This window comes from Leptosomus discolor, chromosome 14 (assembly GCF_034619465.1).
Source record: "Leptosomus discolor isolate bLepDis1 chromosome 14, bLepDis1.hap2, whole genome shotgun sequence".
NCBI lineage: Eukaryota > Metazoa > Chordata > Aves > Leptosomiformes > Leptosomidae > Leptosomus > Leptosomus discolor.
Window position 1 is genome coordinate 5,948,191 of NC_141404.1, and position 19,320 is coordinate 5,967,510.

At 42.1% G+C, this 19,320-nt stretch overlaps 1 protein-coding gene across 1 annotated transcript in view; it reads left to right on the forward strand.

Annotated features, from left to right (window-relative positions):
- The window catches only part of MAD1L1 (mitotic arrest deficient 1 like 1), a 372,012-nt gene that overhangs the window by 148,762 nt on the left and 203,930 nt on the right, over positions 1-19,320 (forward strand). The window contains exon 11 of the mRNA XM_086473014.1: positions 7,535-7,675. Within this exon, the coding sequence (XP_086329140.1) occupies positions 7,535-7,675 (141 nt within the window). The remainder of the gene's footprint in view (positions 1-7,534; positions 7,676-19,320) is intronic.

The window sequence follows — 19,320 nt, forward strand, 5'->3', positions numbered from 1 at the left end:
TGAGGCTAAGAGAAATGGTAGAAAGAAGAGGGAGTTTTTTGAATGAAAAGATGAGAAATACACTGAGACAGAAAAACAAGCTTGTGCTAGATATAGGCAGCGATGAGTGTTCCTGCAGAAGGGAATTAAATGAAGAAAAATCATAAAATTATTTCATGGCGGCAGGAGGTTAGGAAACATAACTAAATATGTTAAACTCACTGTGAAGCAAGAGGACCCCAGGGGTATTTTAGTCAGATAATATTTAGTTTGTTACAGTGTCAGTTGTATGATTGCTTGTCAGCTGGCATATGTATGTGCAAAATGAGGCTTTTAGAGACCATGCACAATTTTGCAGAAGATAGTAAGCAGGGGATTTACCAGAGACAGATTAAAAGAGTTACAGTGGATTTATTTTCTGTGGTCCGTTGCCAGGATATACGGCAAGCTGAGCCCTCTGCAGAGAAGTGGTGGAGGTGAGGGACGAGAGCTAGGAAGGAGAAACTATAAATCTAGAGAAAACCTGATGGAGTATAGGAGCATGTAAGATACACAGGTATTTGTAGGTGCACATTTAAAGCTGCCTGCTGAATGTTTGCCAAAAGAGCAGTTGGACTGCAGAGTCTCTCCAAGATTTAAGAAATGATAATTGGGAAGCTAAGAGTGTCTCTGAATGCCTTGTTCTGGCACCTAAAATTAGCCTTTGATTGTCTTTCTCAGGCTCTCTGCTTGGTTGTACTTCCTCTTCTCACCACAGTTTCCCCTGGTGGCTGCTTTCTCCAGACTTCCAGCCTTGGGTGGAAAGTTGGTGTTCAACCTTAATGATACGGTACCTTTCCTAGCAAGAAAACGGCTCCGTTATGGGAGTATTAAAAACAGTGATGAAAACCATCAGTTGTAGAGAGATGATGGGAGAGACAGGAATGCTTAATTCCTGGTTTGCTGTGTGCTTGTGGTTAACAGAGTACATCAGTCTTTCTGACCTCTCTCCCACCTATTCAGGTTAGACAGGGATGGAGATACTTGCACTTATAAAGAATAAATATTTTATTTTTGTTGAGAAGCCTTGGTTGTAGGGCACAATACATCTGAAGGGCTTCTTTATAGGTTAAATCCATCTTCAGAGTCCTGCGATAGCCTTATATTGGCTTGAGGGGCAAAATGCGAGAGGTTTGATATACAGAAAGTCACATTCAAGAGATAAGGATATTTTGAAAAACCATTCCCTAATGTTCTTGTCAGTGGAAGGGTGGTGAAATCTGCTGGATGTTTTTATGGAGTTAACAGGCTTTTTTGTAAATGCTGTTTTAATTGAAGTCTTGAGTAGAAAGTCAATGGTGTGTATATACATATGTGTCTGCAGTCAGTTCTAATTTGCAAAGTAATGTGAAAATAGGTCAGCCACAGAGAGAAACGTTGGGAAATGGCTGTAGCTGAGAAGGAAGCTGTTTGGAGGTTTGGGAATAGAAAATTTTGGTTTAAAGATGATTAGTACAAAAGTTAAGGGTGGTAAGAGAAAGGGGAAACATTTGCCTTCTGGGGACAGTAGATGCTGCTGTAGACAACGAGGATTTGAAAAGTTTCTGGTAATTTAATTTTTGCTGGTTTTGTTTGGTGTAGAACTCTTGTGGTTGTTTTTTTTTTGTCTGTTCTGGAAGACTCAATTAGCTCTTGTCAGCAGTGCTCCAGGAGCGTCAGGAGCTGAGGGGATGTGGCTCCCGTAGATGCATTCCCATAAGAGCCAAGTCTGACCAAATGTGCCTTTAGCCATGGCTCTGCCTTCAGGCCCCTGTTTCTTGGGTCTTGTTGTCACTTTGTTTTTACTCCCCCATTTTCTGTAACCCAACAGGACGTGAACAGTCTTTGAAGAGAGAAGCCTAATTACAGAGTAAGGCTTAACAGCGTGTCAATTCCTTATCAATTCCTCTAGCCATCAGGTCGGAGCAGAGCCTGTTAATGGTCAGTAGCCCCACGCATGCCCCTGGGAGAAAGGCGTGTAGGGCAGCTGCCTGTATCCCAACGAGCTTGAAGGGGGATGCACGTGTTTCCTGTGAGGAAGGGCCAAACAGGCAGCTTTGGGAAGGGGTAGATGCTGGCTGATGCTGCAGCCTGTTAATGGGACCTGGTGTCTGTGTTGCTACACAACATGCAGGGCTCTGTGCTTGCTTTTATGAATTTCATCACCTTGATACAAATTCATTTCTTTAAATTACAGAGATGTTGTTGAATTGTAATCCTCCTCTTTGATAAACTCATCACTGAAGTTGAGATTTATCACACTTACTGTTTGCCTTTATTCAGTAGACAAGTTACCTGTCAAAGAAGGAAATTAGGCTGGCTTGATATTATTCATATTAAGGCTCGGTTGATTGTTCATTGTCCTTAATTCTTCTCTAGCTGCTTGCAATTTGATTGTTAATGTTTTCTTCAAGTATTTTATGAGAAACCACAATGTTGAAGCGATTTGTAATTGCCAGAGTCTGTATCTTCTCATCCCTCCTTCTTTTAAAGGTTGGATCTGTTCCTCTGTCCTATTTTCAGGGCCTGTCCTGCCATTTGTGAGTTCATCAAAGATAGTTGCTCATGGACCAGAGATTACTGTGACTAGTTTTTGATGTATCCTGAGGATATATTTTGTCAATTGGTCCTGATACAATCTAATATATTTAAGTATTCTTCAGTTATTTATGGCCATATTTTGGCTTTTGTTCCCACATCTCATACATCCAATTTTACTAATACTAAACATCTATTCAAGTCTCCATTATCTCCCTTTTTCTATGTATATATTTGAGTAGCTTAAAGCAAGAAATCATAGACCTCTGTTACACAGTCGTCTTTCTCTTTTATTTGTGTTTTTACGAGGAATAGTTTGCTAAATTATACCTGATTGCAAATAGCATCTGTTTGACGTTGAAGCTCCGTATCTTCCTTCAGTCTTGAAATTTTCTCTTATTGGAACTAATTTCGAGTTAGGAGTCTGGAGAGGAAGAGGAGGGGAAAATCTTACCACTGATTTCTTATAATGAAGCAGTCTATTAACATTCTCCAAAAATTATCATTAATTAAACAAAAAGCTCATCTAACACTAGGAACAGGAATATTTCTGTACCATCAAAAAAGCACCGAGTGGGAAATATCGTTATGATTCCGCTTTACAAAGTCTGCCTCCTCTGCCAGGCTCTAACCCATGCAGAAGTGAGAGAGCAAGTGAGCCGTGCATTTGAGTTGTGGATTAATAGTTGAAGTTCACTCGGGTGGAAATAAAGCAGATTTTACTGTGACGAGAATCTGTCATTAAAAAGCCATTATCGGAACAGACCAGCACAATTCCTGCTCTTTCATTGCTAATGACAAAACAATCTGTTCTTTAAAAAACAACAACCCTATATTTTCTTTCAGAGAATGGTGCAGGAGACTTACAAGAACAGAAGCCGGGTGAAGAGAGTCAGTTGAAAGATTTATTGATCAATAAACCAGACAATTACAGCTTGTTTATAAAAGGAAAAAAAACCCACACCAAACCTCAGGCCTGCAAGCAACACCGAGACTCTAATAATGATAACTCTGGCATCCAGCTTGAAACGATAAAAGTCAATAGGAAGATATAGGATTTCAATAAAATTATGACACTAGATAAACTTTACCCCAGGAACAAATTTTCCCTGGGTGTGTGACTGACTTCAGTTAGATTTGTAACTTTAATTTCTTTCTTATTGATTTTTCTTTTCTACAACTAATTAGAAAGTCTGTGGTGAATTGTGTGTATGTATGTTTGAGGAGGGGCTAACGAGCATCAACAGGAATAGGACCTGAGTTTATAGGTATGTCTGTAAGGCCAGATGGCTTTTTAAATTTCTTTGGCTATGTTCTACTCTTCGGTTGCTCCCAGCACACGGCTGGGAGTCACTCTCATGCTCCTCAGTGTGCAAATATTTGAAGCTGTGGGCTGCCCTTGGAGATGTGCGGTAGCACCGCTCAGTGACGTGGGGGATGTTGGTAGGGAGGACGATGGTGCTTATATGAACAGTCCTCAGGCCTTTCTCTAAAATTAATCCAAGAGTCCCGGAGTAGCCCACTTATGTTACTGCTGTTTCTAAACCACTCTGGTGTGTGAATGCTGGGTAAAGAGACTTTCCTTTAGCTTCAAGCTGATCATCAAGCAGGTCGAAGTTTGGCTTTTCGTAGAGGGAATGAAGGAGCTGGTGGGAGGACTGGAGAGAACCTTTATGTTCTTTTTTGCAGAGGTGCCATCCTGCACTTTCCTATAGCAGATTTTCATGGGATTAGCTCTAGTTTGTGGTTAAGATTATAAAACGTGTTTTCTTTTTATTACTTAAGCAATAGTAGGAGGAGTATTTGTTTGGTGAGTTGGCTGTTGCTGGCCGAAGGAAGGGAAACTGTTCAACCTTTGGAAAATTCACTATCCTTCCTCTTCTTCAAACTTGCATCTCCTCAAACCCAGCTGCAAGCTTCAGCACCAGTTTGCTGTAGGGCATTAATTCTCTAGGTTTATTATGAACATCAAACCCAACTATTCTGCTTTTAGGACATGTTTAGAGTAAGCTGCATTTCTGTTCTGGTGTTGATTTGAAAGTGGTCAAGGTAAAGAGCACCTGGAAGTGTACCAGTGTAAAGGTCCATGGTGAGTTAGCATAGATGCCCTGTGCTGTGTAAATTTTTGAATTTCCCCAGAGGAACCACATTTAGTAATTCTGAAGAATAGTCTCCTGATAGAAAGCAGGAAAGCGGAGGTGTTGGGAAAAGGTTAGAAAGGGCATCTGAAAGTCCTGAAGAGGTTTTTGATGGAGCTTGGGGAATATCCTGTCGTGTGGGATGAGGAGATATTGCAGCAATTACTAAATTAGGATTACATTTTAGAGAATCTTTTTAGACAGAGGACTTCTCAACAGGAACTTCTGTTTCCTGCCAAACTAACAAGATATTTAGGAGGGAGGGAAAAGCTCTCAGTAAGTGCTCTTGATGGGGAAAAATTTAAAAAATGGAGCTGGGAACCACTTGTTGGAAGCTGAGAATTGATCTCGTTACATTATTAATGTTTAGAAATAATTAAAGAGGAGAACTAACTCGAGGATCAAGTGTTTAATTGTACCACCCTTTATTTTAGCACTTTTTTTTCCAATACAGCTTGTGCTGTTTACTGTGCATGTTTTTTCTTGAGAAGTTTACTCTTCCTTTAAGAGAAAGGCTTTGAAGGGCAAAGTCTGTAGTTGATTTTATGAGAAAGACAGCCTGTAGGGATGTCCTGCTCCCATGCAGTTTTTCCATCCTAACATGAAAGCAGAAGTTTGTCCTCTTTGCAGGTGAACCGCTCAGGGAACTGCGAGGATCTTGCTGGCGATTACTTGAATGACCTAATATTCAGCAGTTAATTGGAAGCCAAGAGTGATGGGAATTGCTAGGAGTCCTGTTTGCTGTTGAAAAAATACTATGGATTTTGGGACTGCCCTGGTGTAATGGGAAGAACTTTGCAGTGTTAAATTATCATGTTGATGAAAGATGCTTAGTAGAAAATTAGGATAGCGGAGCAGCTAGGAGCACAGAGAAAGAGAGAGGATGCTGTAATTGCAGATCTAATTGCAACAACATGCAAGGATCAAACCAATATCTTCACTAAACACCGTCATTGCATTCTCTTCTGTGCTCTAGACAATGATTCTGCAATAAATGGCAGATGAAAGTCATCTCCTGAGCAATTTTTTTTGCTTTATGGAGAGTGCACTGGGCCGACTGGGTGATGTGTGTGTACGTTGGAGGGGGAGGAGGAGGATGGAGCCATCCTGTACTGCTGCCTTTCTGCTAAAGAAGTTTGTTACAAAGCAGGTGTGCTGTGGCTGCGTTTGGTTTTTCTTCTTCTGCGGTAACATGGAAGTATTTCTTTCTTATGTCTGTCAGATGAATAATTCTTTCTAAACTATGGCAAAACTGTTCTTTCCTTGGAAAAGTTATTTCTCTTCACACGGACCTGAGCAAGGAGCTAGTAATAGCTTCTAGTACTACTTATGTTAAAACCTGTTTTTCTTTATTATTTTGTTCTCTCTGTTCCTTCACCTTCAGGCTGTCCTTTGGTCTTGCTGACCAACCCAACCGTCTTGGCTGACCTTTCAATCTGTGACATGCTCTGAACACACACTGTACCTCTGGCAGTGCCCTAGTCTTATTTTCACACCTTGAATTCGAATGCTCATTCCCTTCTCCATGCATACACTTGCGATCCATTTTCAGTCTTTGACCTTTAGATGTTGAAGGAGGAGATAACCTTTGTATACAGGCTTGCGCAGCTGAGCAGTTAACATCACCTTCACTATCTGAAATACAACCTTTCATTGTATTTCATTGTGTTTCATTGGGGGTTCAGGGGAAAGGACATATTTTTTCCTATGCTGGCAATTCCTGGTTTCACCAAGAGAGATGGCAGAATTTACACGGGAGAACGGGTTTGTCCAGAGCACTTGTGCATTTCAGTAACAGGCTGCAGTAGCAAACTTCAGCAATAAAGGGAGGCAGCACTGTCAGATTTCCTAGGAGTTTTTGCTCTTTGGATTTATGCCAGGGGCCTATGCCACTTTGACTCTGTTCTGCACACACATCAAGGTTCTTCAAAGATAAAACACTTCATCAGCTGGCTAATCCCATGTATGCATCTTGCACTGTAAACAGTAATCTCCTTAAAACAAACCTGACTTTTTGAAATTTTCAGCTCTTTGTCCCCATTCTTCTTCTCTGTCAATGCCTTAGAGGGAGGCGTTAGGTGCTGTCTGAAGTTGGGAGTGCATTAGCAAATATTCAACCAGGAGCCCACACAAGAAGTTTTACCTTTAGCTTTCAGCCCAAGCTTTATACTTGGGAGTGCAAACGCCCTCAGGGAGGGGAGAGGGTTCCTTCTTTTTGTCTTTCTCTGCAAATGCTTGGTTATAATTGCCAGCAACTAGTGAAGTGAGCCAAACACATTGTCTGTGAGATATTTACCTCTGAAAAAATATTTATTATAAACACTGAGTGTTGCAGTGTTACCGAGTGGTTATTCACATACCACTTAGAGGTTATTTGCTCTCAGCCGCTTTGTTTGTTGTCAAATCTGTTTCATTTCTGTTGTGACAATTCTGTTCCTTCATTGCTGGAAATCTTTGGCAGGAGAAATGTCAACTACTACAGTAAATATTTTGCTGAAGAAACCCATTCAGCCACATTGAATTAAAATAGTGTCTCCAAAAAGAAGGCAGGCTTTGTTTTCAGTTGCCATCTGCTTGTTAGAGTGTATGCATGTTGCTTTCCTGCAAGGGATATGTGGTTTTAAATACACAAGACAGTCTTAATTTTTCACTTTTCAGAGCAGCAACATTTATTTTACTAGAACTGTGTGTTCATCTGTGGCTTGGTGCCGATATGAAGACAATGAGTGTATATCCATCAGGATTTCTTAGCCGTGTAAAAAAACAATGGGCAAAAATGTAGACTATTGTTCTGGGAACCTTCTCCTCAAAGTGAGCTCAGGGGCTTTATCGCTAAAGGTGTTTGCTGTTCTTCCTGACAGGAGCGTGATGGGATGCGAGCAATTCTGGAGTCATACGACAGTGAGCTGACCCCTTCGGAGCACTCGCCCCAGCTGAACAGGCGTATGCGGGAGGCCGAGGAGATGGTGCAGAAGCTGCACGCTCATAACACCGAGCTGGAGGTAATAAAGAAGCATCATGCTCTAGCCCCCAGGGTTGAAGGAGTTGAGACCATTAAGACTGAATTGCCTAGTGATGTGATCTGCTCTCGCAGAAGACAGATTTGCAAAATTCAGACTTCAAAATTCCAGGATCAATAAGACCCACAAGTTATTATTCTGCACCTGAAGCTAGCAGAAGCCAAGAATAATCATCTTTGGGTGTGATGAGCCTTCTTTGTGTAAGCATAGCTGTACCGCACGGCTGGAGTGACAGCTAGTCCCTGCGAGCTAAAGGGTTGTGTGAAGGGGAAGTAAAGGGGTACCGGAATGTAGCAGGTGTGGTGCTTTCTCTGGGGTCTGGTCCAAGTGAGTCACTCTATCGCACGTGTAGCAAGGCTCTTCCGTACACACTGTGAGCGATTGTGTGTTTATAAGAGCTTTACTCTAAGGGCTGAAGAAGTAGAGTATGTGTCTGCTGTTCATTCTTCACTTCTTGGCATTGTGCCTGAAAACCTCAGAATACCAGTAACTATTAAATGCTTTGTACTCGGTTTTCTCTAAGGAAAAAAAAACATTCTTTCCAAAGGTAGAAGTATTTCTTGAAGGAATTCTTACATTATTTTTAGTTCTCATTTTGAAAATTTGTAATCTGAATGTGACTGTAATGAGGTAAATGTTAACACGCATTTGCCAAATAGTTCCTCTTTTCTCTGTTGTACTTTGTCATAGTGGAGTGGGCTTTATGGTCATGAGTTGAAATATTTGGAATATGTCTGTGATCTTAAAGCTTGGCAGTTTTATTACATAGGCTTTACAATAGTCATAATTGTATGAGTTTTCCTTTCTTCATGCCTAGTTCCACCATCATATAGATTTATAGATGCCATAATTCAAATGGAGTAAAACTTGTAGAAATTGATGCTCCCCAGATTCACGTTCAAGGCATAGAGCAGATTGCCCCACTGTGCACAAACCTCTTTGTTGCTTCTGGCATCCTTAAAAATGCACTTCTCTTGTGTTGGTAGGTGGGAAGTTAAGTCAGGCAATACTGGCTCCAATGACCTTTTAAAGCCTTAGCAAGCAGAGCAGCATAGTGTGGTGTAGATCAGTATCATGGTATAGATCCACTTCATCCCTGTCTTTCAGAAAAGGAATTCTGCGAAGTTTTGTGCGAGTTGATAGCTGGTAACATCAGATGAAATGGAAATTTCCCTGAATTTGTCTGTCAGTATTTCTCTGTGTTGTCTTTTGATCACCATATTGCTTACCACCAGACAGAGCAGGATTAGACGACGCTGACATAAAGTGATAGGCCACTATTTTATCCTGTTTTCTTAGTTGTTTCCAACAGCGGCTCTGGGTTGTTGGAGGGAGATTTCCTGAATTGTTTCACTGAATAGGTCAAATGTGCACAATGTCTTTGGGCAATAGCAAATTACCTTTTCTTCTTCAGGTGAAAGCGTGGAAGAGTGTGGGAATGAGTTGCCACATCCCTTTATTTATAAAAAAGAAATTGTAAGTTCCCTTTTATGGGTATGGATTAAGGCTACATGGAAAATTTCAGAAAGGAGCTGTGTTCTCTGGAGGCTTGTTTTGTGTGATGTCAACCTTTGAGCCTTTCAAAGACTTTGCTAGAAGCAGTATTCAAAGACCTGATATTCCCCATGTAAAGTAAAATCTTACGCTTCGCTTGATCGGGTTTGCCTTTCTGACTGCAGTGTTGGCTGCTGAATCCCATCTATTTTGAAATTTTGGGGGAAATTTTTTTTGTTCTAGTAAAAATCTGAAAACTGGAAAGGAAAATTGCGGTACTCCTGGTGTCTCATCATCAGGAGCAGCAGCTGTAATCAGCTGCCTATAGATCAAAGAATTGGTCGATAGCAGTTATTAATGCTCTGCACCCTCCCGGCTCTGCTGAGCCTCTCTGCAAATTTTAGAAATGTTGACACCTGCATGACTCATCTCACAAACAGAGATGGCACGAATGAGGCACCCTGGAGCCTCAGTTGTTTCTGAGATGTAGGAGAAACAGTCTGTGATGGGGAGGGCTAGGAAGGGAAGGAAAAAGGGAACTTCAGCATGTTTAAGTCTAAGTGTGGCAGAAGGGTCGGGGTATCCAAGGAGCCCCTGGTGTGGGTGGGTTTGGGTGGGCAGCACACAACTGGCTTGTAGAGTAGCACAGAAGAAGAAGAGCCCATCTGTGAGCATCATGCACATGGCAGCAAACCAGCAACGTGCAGAACTATTCTGATGAGATCTAGGTAAGGTCTGGGGATGCTGCAAGGAGAGAAAGTGATGGGTCTGAGCTGAAAAGGCCTGGCTGACGCTGTTACTTTTTGCGAGGCTAAGTTGGTTGAAGTGTGGAAAACAGTTGGGATCCCTAGTTAACAGAGGATATACCACTGCGAGTAACCACAGTTGTGCCCACAGAGGAGTGCTGCTGGCAGCTCAGCCTGCGCTGGGAATGCTGTGCGGTTGTTGCAAGGTCAGCCCTTGCACAGTCCCTGTGCACGGCATCTCTGCTGGGGAGGCTGCAGGTACTGCTGTGGTTCGGGAGCATCCCGAGTTTAAAACCACCCTCAGAGCTTTTAAGGCAAATGCATCCTCTTGCATTGCATTTTGTAGCTTCTACCTTTCAGCTTTGTTCATAAACCTTAAAATTGGCACCGTGTCTCTCTTCCCTGACTTCTTTTATCACAGTTTTTTTCTTTTTTTTTTTTGCTACAGGGTACTTAATACACCAAAATCTCTTTCTGTGCTCCCTAGCAGAGACCCCTTTGATACTCTTTTTATTCTTGTTTCTTCTGGCTGCCCTAATCTGTTACCAGCAGCTCCATCTCTGAACAAGCCATAGAGGGAAGAAGTGATGTTCTTAACAGGGATGTTTCCTTACTCTGAAAAGGGAGATTTTCCCATCCATTCCAGCAGCAGCTCTGTGTGAGGCAGGAAGCTCTCTGATGAAGATGGATTGATAGTGATAACACAGTAGGAAAGAGGAGGAAACCAAGTAGGACCAGGAAGATTTTGGGCTGAGGCAACAGCTTTTAACTCATTAGGGAGATGAGGTTTCTGATAAGTCCTTTGCTTGATGGGTCGATGGAGGTGGGAAGCCATTTAAAAGAACACAGGGAATGAGGGAGGAGTGTGTAAGCTCTGGAGGGTTACGTGTGAGTGGTTTATCAATGTATGCTGGGAGGACAGAGTTAGGTGATACACTGGGTTGTGCCTAACTCCTCATCCCCCAGCCCTTGCTGGGCAGGACAGCTGCTGGGAGTGCTGCTGTGTCGGCACCGCAGACATCGCCTGGATTACAGGCACCTTTCCAGAAACTGAAATACAGAAGGATGCTTTCATCCTGGATCATTGCAGAGACGCAGTGTCACTGCGTAAGAACCAGTCCTATCAGAGCCTGGAGGGGCAGAGGACTAGAAGACAAAGAAAGGCTGATGGGGAACTTTTTAAATCCCCGTCATTGATGACCGATGAGTAAAGCTGGATCTCTAATGCATGGACATGCAAACGTGCAGTCTGTTCTGGCACTGATAATGATTGCTTTCTCATCTCCAGAACGGCCTGCCCCCAGCCCAACCCCTTACTCCACGATGCTAGTCTGGCTGGAGAGGTTCAAGAAAGCACTTCACGGAGCATTGACTGTACAGCAGGGGGGAGATGCAAAGAAAAATGCCACCTGAAATGGTGGCTGGAAAAGCAAGCGGGCTGTGTCAGCCTATTTCACGTGGTTAATGAAGTGTCACTCACCATCCTTTTAAAACTGTGTTTTGGAACTGAAGAGGGAATGAGTTTGTCCCTGGCCAGCCTGCTATAAATACTTAAAATAAACAGAATTGTGGCCATATTTATATCACGGCATGAATTTTTCTTTTGACACTGGTGATATTAACAGTTTTCTTGCCAGTCTTGGTTAACTTTTACTACCTTAGCTCCCATTACTTCTAATTTCAAGGTAAATATGAGAAAACAAGAAGCTTCTGTGCATGCAGCAGATACTGCGAAAAAGCTCTGATGTGGGGTTTAGTGTTTGAAAAGTTAAATCCAGCTGCACAAAAGAGAAATAATCATAAATATAACTCCATTAATAGTGATTTTATTACAACACACTTGGCTCCATATGAAACTTTAATGAAGAGAGATTTGCAAGGAAGACTCATGCTGACACCTTCAATGGTCTCCAGCACTTTCTACATTGAGAGATTTACACTGTCTGTGAGTACCATATGTACTCTAATCAGTTAATTATGAGTCTGACAGTTTCAGCACATGAAATGCCATATGTTCTGTGTTTTTATTCCACCATGGGCATTACTGGTGACCTCAAAACTCATTGACCAAATATTGTCACCTTATCTGCACCTGATAACTGCAGCGCATCTGCTGGCCCTGAAAATTGGGCATTGTTGATTCTTGTGATGTTAGTCACAAATCTGTTCCTTGCAAAGGGAGTTACTTAGCAGTCACCTCGGTGTTTAAAGTGCTTAAATTTTACGTGCGGATGCAATAAAATGTTTATTTAGAGCAGTTTAGCAGTTCCTTCTTGTCTCTCACCCAGCTTCCCCCCTCAGTGCTTTTCCACTTTTTTACCTTCTTCTTTCTCTCTCTTTGATCCACACTTTATATTTATCTTGCTTTATCCCTCCTCTACCATATTTCCTCTCCCCCTCAAAGGTAAATTGCTTCTTTACATAGCAAAGGGGTTTCTGTGACGAGGGGAAATTTACAGAGAAATTTCCTCCCATCTGTGCAAGGTACAGAGGAGTTTGTTTTAATTTTCAGATTTCTTTTGCCTGCTTTCTCTGCCTCTCTGCTCCCATCCAACCTTTGTGCACTGTTTTTTTTTTCTCAGTGACAACTGTAAGAAACAGTGAGAAGATTACTCTGCTTGCTTCAGATGTCCATAAGGAGCAAATCCAAGTCACTAGAGCTTTCCTGCCACTCCAGAATGGCATATGTTTCAGTTGCCCAGACTTCTGCTGTCATTGTAGCATCTTATCTGTGACTCATGTGGGAGAAAACAGGCGCTCTCTGGAGATGATGCTAATGTGCTCCATGCATCAGCTACCACTGATTGCTGAAGCAGTCACAGGGCTAGACATCATCTTCTGACAAAGCAAACACCTTGTCGAAATAGCATTTTGAACCCGAACGCTTTGGCATCTGTTGGCAGACTCGAGCCTTCCCGGGAACCGCTGCGGTCCTTTGCATTTCTTTTCTTTTCTAAAGGAGAGTAGGTCAGGCTCCGTGTCCTCCGGCAGTCCTGCAAAATGGATTATCTTGGATTCTCTCTTCTTTTACACGTTTCATCTTCCTTCAGACCCGAGTGACCTTGTCAAATCAGAGAGCCATTAGTTTCGTCCCCTCCCTTTTACACTTGCCAGTGGCTGTGTTTTGGGAGCGCACCTTGCAAATAACCATCATAAATGAGGAATTCAAGTCACGGAGGGGCTTAATGAGTTCTTAAAGGTGTCAGTCCCTGCTCTCTGGAAGAAGAGTACCGCTTAAAACTGGTTGATGCTGCAGCAGAGCCTGTCTCTGTGTACTTGAGACTCTTCGTTTGGTTGAACTAGATTTCAAAACTCAATTGCTATTGATTTTTTGAGGAGATTCCCCACTTTGGATCTGGCCTGAAAGTTAGTAACTGGTCAAGAGAAGTATTCCATGGCACTGGCTTCTACTGGAGCTATTCTGCACAAAGCAGCATTGTTTCCACTACAGGTAGATTTTTTACAGCTATTTTTAGTGTGTGGATGCTCTGACAGTTTAAGAATGGCTTTAACTAGGGACCACAAGCCTTCATCATTCTTAAGAAGTGAGAATGTCTGGGCACCAACTTGCACAGAGTAAATTAAATCGTTAACTAAGACAATATCTGTACCTTTAGCCTATGATACGTTGCTTTACAGACAAGCCCCCTGAAAAATGACCAGTTACAGAACGAGCAGCCGTAAGGACCCTTTTGCCCCTCTGCTGCTCTTGGCTGCATGTTGAAGTAGGCTATTGAAGTGCATGGGACAGAAAAGCATTTTCCAGCCTTGCTGCCTTCTCGTGCTTCGAGTGCGGTAAGAACAAAGGGAGACATTGTCATTTCCATCACCTCTTGCTGAAAGTCATGCTCCTGATGTAGGTGAGGTCTGTGACACTGCCCCCAGTTCACTTGCTGACTAGGTCATGTCTTGACTCTCTCTAAACCAAAAGATTTCTATTAATGATAAATATAAATGATCACCTGTGTTAGCAATGCAGGGAGTTTAGGATGGCCTCCTGCAACTTCTGCTGTCTGGAGTGTTTCAGTCGGCAGGAGGCAACCCTTGCCTAGTAAGAGTGCTAATGCCTTCAACCTGCCGGCCAGGGGTGATGCTCAGAGGACGTAGGAATGCTCCTGTACTCTGCCTCTGAAGGATCTCATTTCAGCCCCTAGGAGACTGATAGATGCCAGCAACAAAAAGCTCCCCCCGCCCCCCCAACCTGTGCTCCCCTAGAAGTGCTCATTGTATGAACAAATCCTCCTTGTAGCCCCTTCCAGTGATGTTATGAATAACCAAGCATGAACAAGGCTTGACCTAGGGAATTTGGATTAGCTTCAGATGTACCTGGCTATAGGAGACAAGAGAAATAGATGAACTGGGTCTAAATTCCTACAGAAGATTTAAAATTGGGTTCTTTCTTAGTGATGTTTTGGAAAGAGAAGATAACTGGTGTGCAGTTATGAGTCATATTTACCACAATAGAACAGGGGAGAGCATTTCATACGATGTTGAGAGCTTTAAAACACTTTACACTAGAGAGCCTGCATGCCTGTGCCTGGAGATACGGGCTCTGCAATTAGATGTCTTTAGGTGGAGGAGGAAGCAAGAATACATTTGGAGTGGGAGCAGTGGCCCCATCCAAGGCAAATGGCAGCAGACAGACATTGCATAGAAGAGCTGCTTTTGTGCAATATGGTGCGTATCACCTCCTGCTGCTGGTGTGCAGCTGGGGGAGCTGGGAGCTGAAATCGGGCTGCAGGCAGCGCAGTGATAACACGTCTCTTCCCTCCCGGGCGTTAAGACAGAAGGAAAAAGGCAAATTAAGCATCTTTGGGGAATGGGGTTAGGAACAGTTAGCTTCCAGCTTTTCAAAGAGAAGGCTTTGAAAATATAGAAATATGTTTCTCCGTGTTATGTTGGTCTTCATCACCTGCTGTTGCAAGCCAGGCAGTGCAGCGGGACGGGCTGGGAGTCAGTAGGGAGGTTGCTGGGCCGGTTCCCGTGGTGCTTGCACCATTTTCCAGTGTTGCTTTCCACAATGACAGAATTGTTTGGGTTCTTGCAATGTTAGGGAAACATTCAGTGACTAGGACAAACTGCATTTTGCTTTTAATTCGGAGATTTAACCTCTTTGAATCTCTTCCAAGCTGGAAAGCATGGTGATTTTATGTAGCATGGCCTCATCCATGTAGACTGTGCATCTATAGCCCATGTCACTGCTGTGCCACATGTCTGGTAGCAGGGTTTGTCTTGGGGGGAGCTCAAGTGATCCTTGGATGGCAATGATTAAAGCTTCCCAACAGCTTCCAGGCTACGTGGTCTCTTTCTGGAGCAGGGTCATGGGATCCCACTGGAGGCAACACCACATCCTCCGGAGCCCTTCCAGCCCAAAGTTGCCTGAAGTGACAGGTACCACACATTTTTGGTGCCTGGCTCATTAGGGGTGGGAAAATTGCCCGGTCCTGGCCAATTTCTCTCCAAACTAAAAACTGCATTTGTTTTTTGGGTTTCCCAGAGGTGCTCTCAGGCCAGTGCAGCTCCTCTTTTTGGAGTTATATTGGCTTCAGTGCTAGCACAAACATAAGGTTGACGTTAAATGTCTCCTAATTATTAGAACTACTACCTAGGAGCTTTCTCGCATTGATGAAAGCTTTAACAGCTTGTGGAAACAAAGCAATTCCAGGGGAGAAAGGAGGTAAATATCTTGTGAAAAAAGTAAAAGCTAAGATTGCACATCGGGATAATGTTTTACGTGGAAAATGCCACAAATTTTAGCTGTTCCCTTACTCTGTGTTGTGTTAACGGCATTAAATAGTGCTTGTCTGGGTGTCTTAAGAGATGTTCTGAACTTGTTGAGATTTGTTGATTTTTTATAATGATTGGATTTGAATTCTGTGATTTGCAGTGCTTAATTTCAGAATAATTACATAATCTCTGCATAATTTAAGATTTAAAGTATGTATCTGTAAGTGGTTTTGTGTCATCTTTTAATTCACGATGATAGTCCTGTATAAGAAAGAGAGATTAATATTTTTAATGATTACTTTCTATTTAAAAACATGCTGTAAAGATTCCAAAGATCTCCTGCAGGGCCTCCACATGGGCTTGTTACATTTCTGCTCACTGTGTTTCTATGGGCTCCAGCTACAGAGTTTTGTTGAAATCCTATTGCCAAGTAGTTATAATATAAAAACAGAAAAAGTGCTTTGAGAAAACAATGTCAACACAAGCTTCTTCCCGTGCTCTTGTGGATCCCAACACTCCTGCTCTTTGCGGTTTCCAAGGAGCGTAAGATCCACTTTAATATGCTTTATACTTTGGTTATTGTGGCAATTAGAACAACAGTAGTTGCTGTCTTGGTTTTCTTTTTGAAGCCCATTGATTCTTTATTTTGGTCTTAATTACCAGTAGTAGAAGAGGTATTTTCTTCAGGGAACTAATTAGTCTAAAAAGTCTGGTTCAGCATAGTGCTTGAGCAGTTAGTTGAATGGTGCCTAAATGCAAGAGCCAATTGCAATCGTTTTATTTCAGAACATACATAATTATTCACTCTTAATACTTCTCCATAGCTATGAGCTGCATTTGCTCCCATATGTTCACCCTGTCTTCCCCTGTGGACTGGTTTGTCCATAGGCTGCAGCATCTCCATTTCCCCAGTTTGGTTTCAGATTAAGGTCAGGAGTTAGCATACAGCACCATTGCAAGTCATAACTTGAACAGAATTTAAAGGAAAGTGGCTGGAATTCGCTCTTTGTTTTTCTCTTTTTCTTCTTCACTTAAATGTGACTAGCCTACTACTACTTGGAAAAGGCTGGGAACAGAATAAGTGGAAAAGCCAGCTGATAGCAGTTTTCACCAAGCTGTGAATAAAAACTGAGCTGTTGATATAGATCTTCTCTGTTCAGGGGTGGTCCAAGTAAATTGTAAGGAACAATTCTGTTTTCTCAGAGGCTTTGCACTTTATCTATTTGCTTTAATCAGTGTTAATGTCAAGTGTGCTTTGATTGTGCTGAAAGTTTTGCAGCAAAACAAACTGGAAATCCTAAGTTTTGGAAAAAGCCACAGTCTTCCTGGAATGCAAGTTGTAACATTTATCTTTTGCATTTGGTTTGTGCTGTTTAACAAAACAGGCAGTACTACTGTACAATACATGTGCTATGAATCCAGCTGCGGTGACAGTAACATAAATATGAAATGCATGGCACATTGATTTGACATATTGAACTGATTTATGTTTTCAGTTTGTTTAAATGGCTATAATGGCTATAGCTTTGACAGATGTACACTCAAATTTCAGTTCTATTCAAGACCACATTAAAACCAGAACTGATTTCTGGTTTAAAGCATTGATTTTTATCTATTCTGTGTTCCCTTGCCTTCATTCCACACATCAGACTTGCAAACATGAGTTCTTGTAACATCAGCGTTACTTCCTTTTGGAAAATTGTAGAAACAGCTCATTTTCCATTGGAACGCGGATTCTTGGAAGAGTTGCTAAACCTAAGTATTATCAATTTTTAGAGGAAGTCAACAAGAAGCTTGAAAGATTACATGTTACACTATTATTGGTGTGTAAAAACCCAATGATATATTCAGTAGCTATGAATGTGAACAGAGCAATTATTTTGTGGAGGTTATTGTAATCAGAATATCTTGAGTCATGGAAGAGTTTTTTGAGGCTTCTTTGTACTGACTGCTGCTGGACAGTATTTATGTTCACAAAGAAATGATGAATGTCTACATCAGAGTTAATTTATGGGTGTATCTCTTGAGAGCCCATAAACTCTGGATTGTTCTTAGAGCCAAGGCTGTGCAATGCAGTTGGGAACTGGCTTAATGGCTGAGACCATAAACCAGCGATCTTTATGTGGCAGATATTATTGCTAAGCTACTTGTTGTTATCAGCCCTACCTTTGGCAGTTATATTCTGACTACGCTTAATTTTATTAACAGTTCATACAGATGCAGTGTTCTTCACTTTCTAATCATCTAGTTTATACCCTTTCATAAGAGGTCATTTCATTAGTGGAAAATGCAGCCTTAGGATAGATCAGTTCCCCAACCTGATTTCTCAAATATTCAGATGAAATGTGTGCTCCTTTGACCTCTGTGGGTCTAGTTGCACCTTGCAAAATAAGGCTGCTGGTTTCTGAAGCATTCTGTGACCTTTTGTATGAAGAAAGGTGTTACCAACGGCTAGGAGTGATGTCTGCATGACTGTGGTGACAAACCCGTCTTCCTCTACGTGGGAACATTCAAGTGGTGGCTAAACCATGTTCACTCGTTACTTGTGTGTGGGTACGAAAGGGCAAGAGCACCCACTTGTAGAGTGCTGCAAGGAGACCCCCCCTTGTTCAAAGACCCTCAGCTGGAGGTACCCTGGCCTCTGATGCTGTCGTTCTTACTAGGTGGAGATTGCTCTGTCTGTGCCGTTTGCTCAAAGATCATCTGAGAGTGCTTAATTGTATCTCAGCTGCAGCATGCAGAGCTGTTGAAAAGAGAGTTGTTGTTGTGTATGGTATTTATTTAAAGTAGCGTGGCTCATTGTGCTTGGCAGAGGCTGCCTGGGGGCTTGCGATGAGTGCAGAACTACCTATGTAGATGGGTGTAATTCCTGAGAGTGTTTATAACAGTATAAAATACCTCATTAGTCTTAAATTCTTTCAACATACATGATACCAAAGATATCAAAGCTTCTTTGAAACTGTCAGTTAATTTTTTAAGTTTATTATTACTGCCAAAAAGCACAATGTAAATTCATGTTTATACATACCTACGTGTTCCTAGTGCATGTTCAGGAAAGCATATCTAAAGAATTCTAGATGACTGACTTTATGCTTTTAAAATAACATAGTGTCGCAGGGTAATTCTACAGGCCTTTTGTTGTTTTGCTGATTACATATTTTTCTGAAGACAGTAGGTGAGACTATCACAGCTATGTAGAGAAATGACATTTGTCTTGACAGTGTAGCATGACCTTATCGTTCATAAGTGGCATTTCCTCTCAAGATCACGAGCACCTTTTTGTTTAGGCCAGGCAAGACGCAAATTCTTTGTATCTGACTTCTAGAGCCCATCAACACTTTACACATTACTGTAATTACTGCGGATATTAGTTTCTGTTGGATTCCACTTGCTCTTTGGATTCCACTTGTTCTTGTTTCTGAACAGCAAAGGGGATTGAGAGCGGGAAGAGGTCACGTGCGAGTCTTCGTGAGCATCTGGGAGCTGCTACATGGCACAAATACAGCCACTCCTACAATAAACATACATTTTATATACCCTTCCCACATGGCCTCTTCCCCGAAGAGTGAGTCACGATTTTGGCATGTATCAGCCTAGGATGGACAAGCAAGCTGGTGTTCCCCTGAGGTCAGCCACTTTGAGGCAAAGATGAATCTTCGT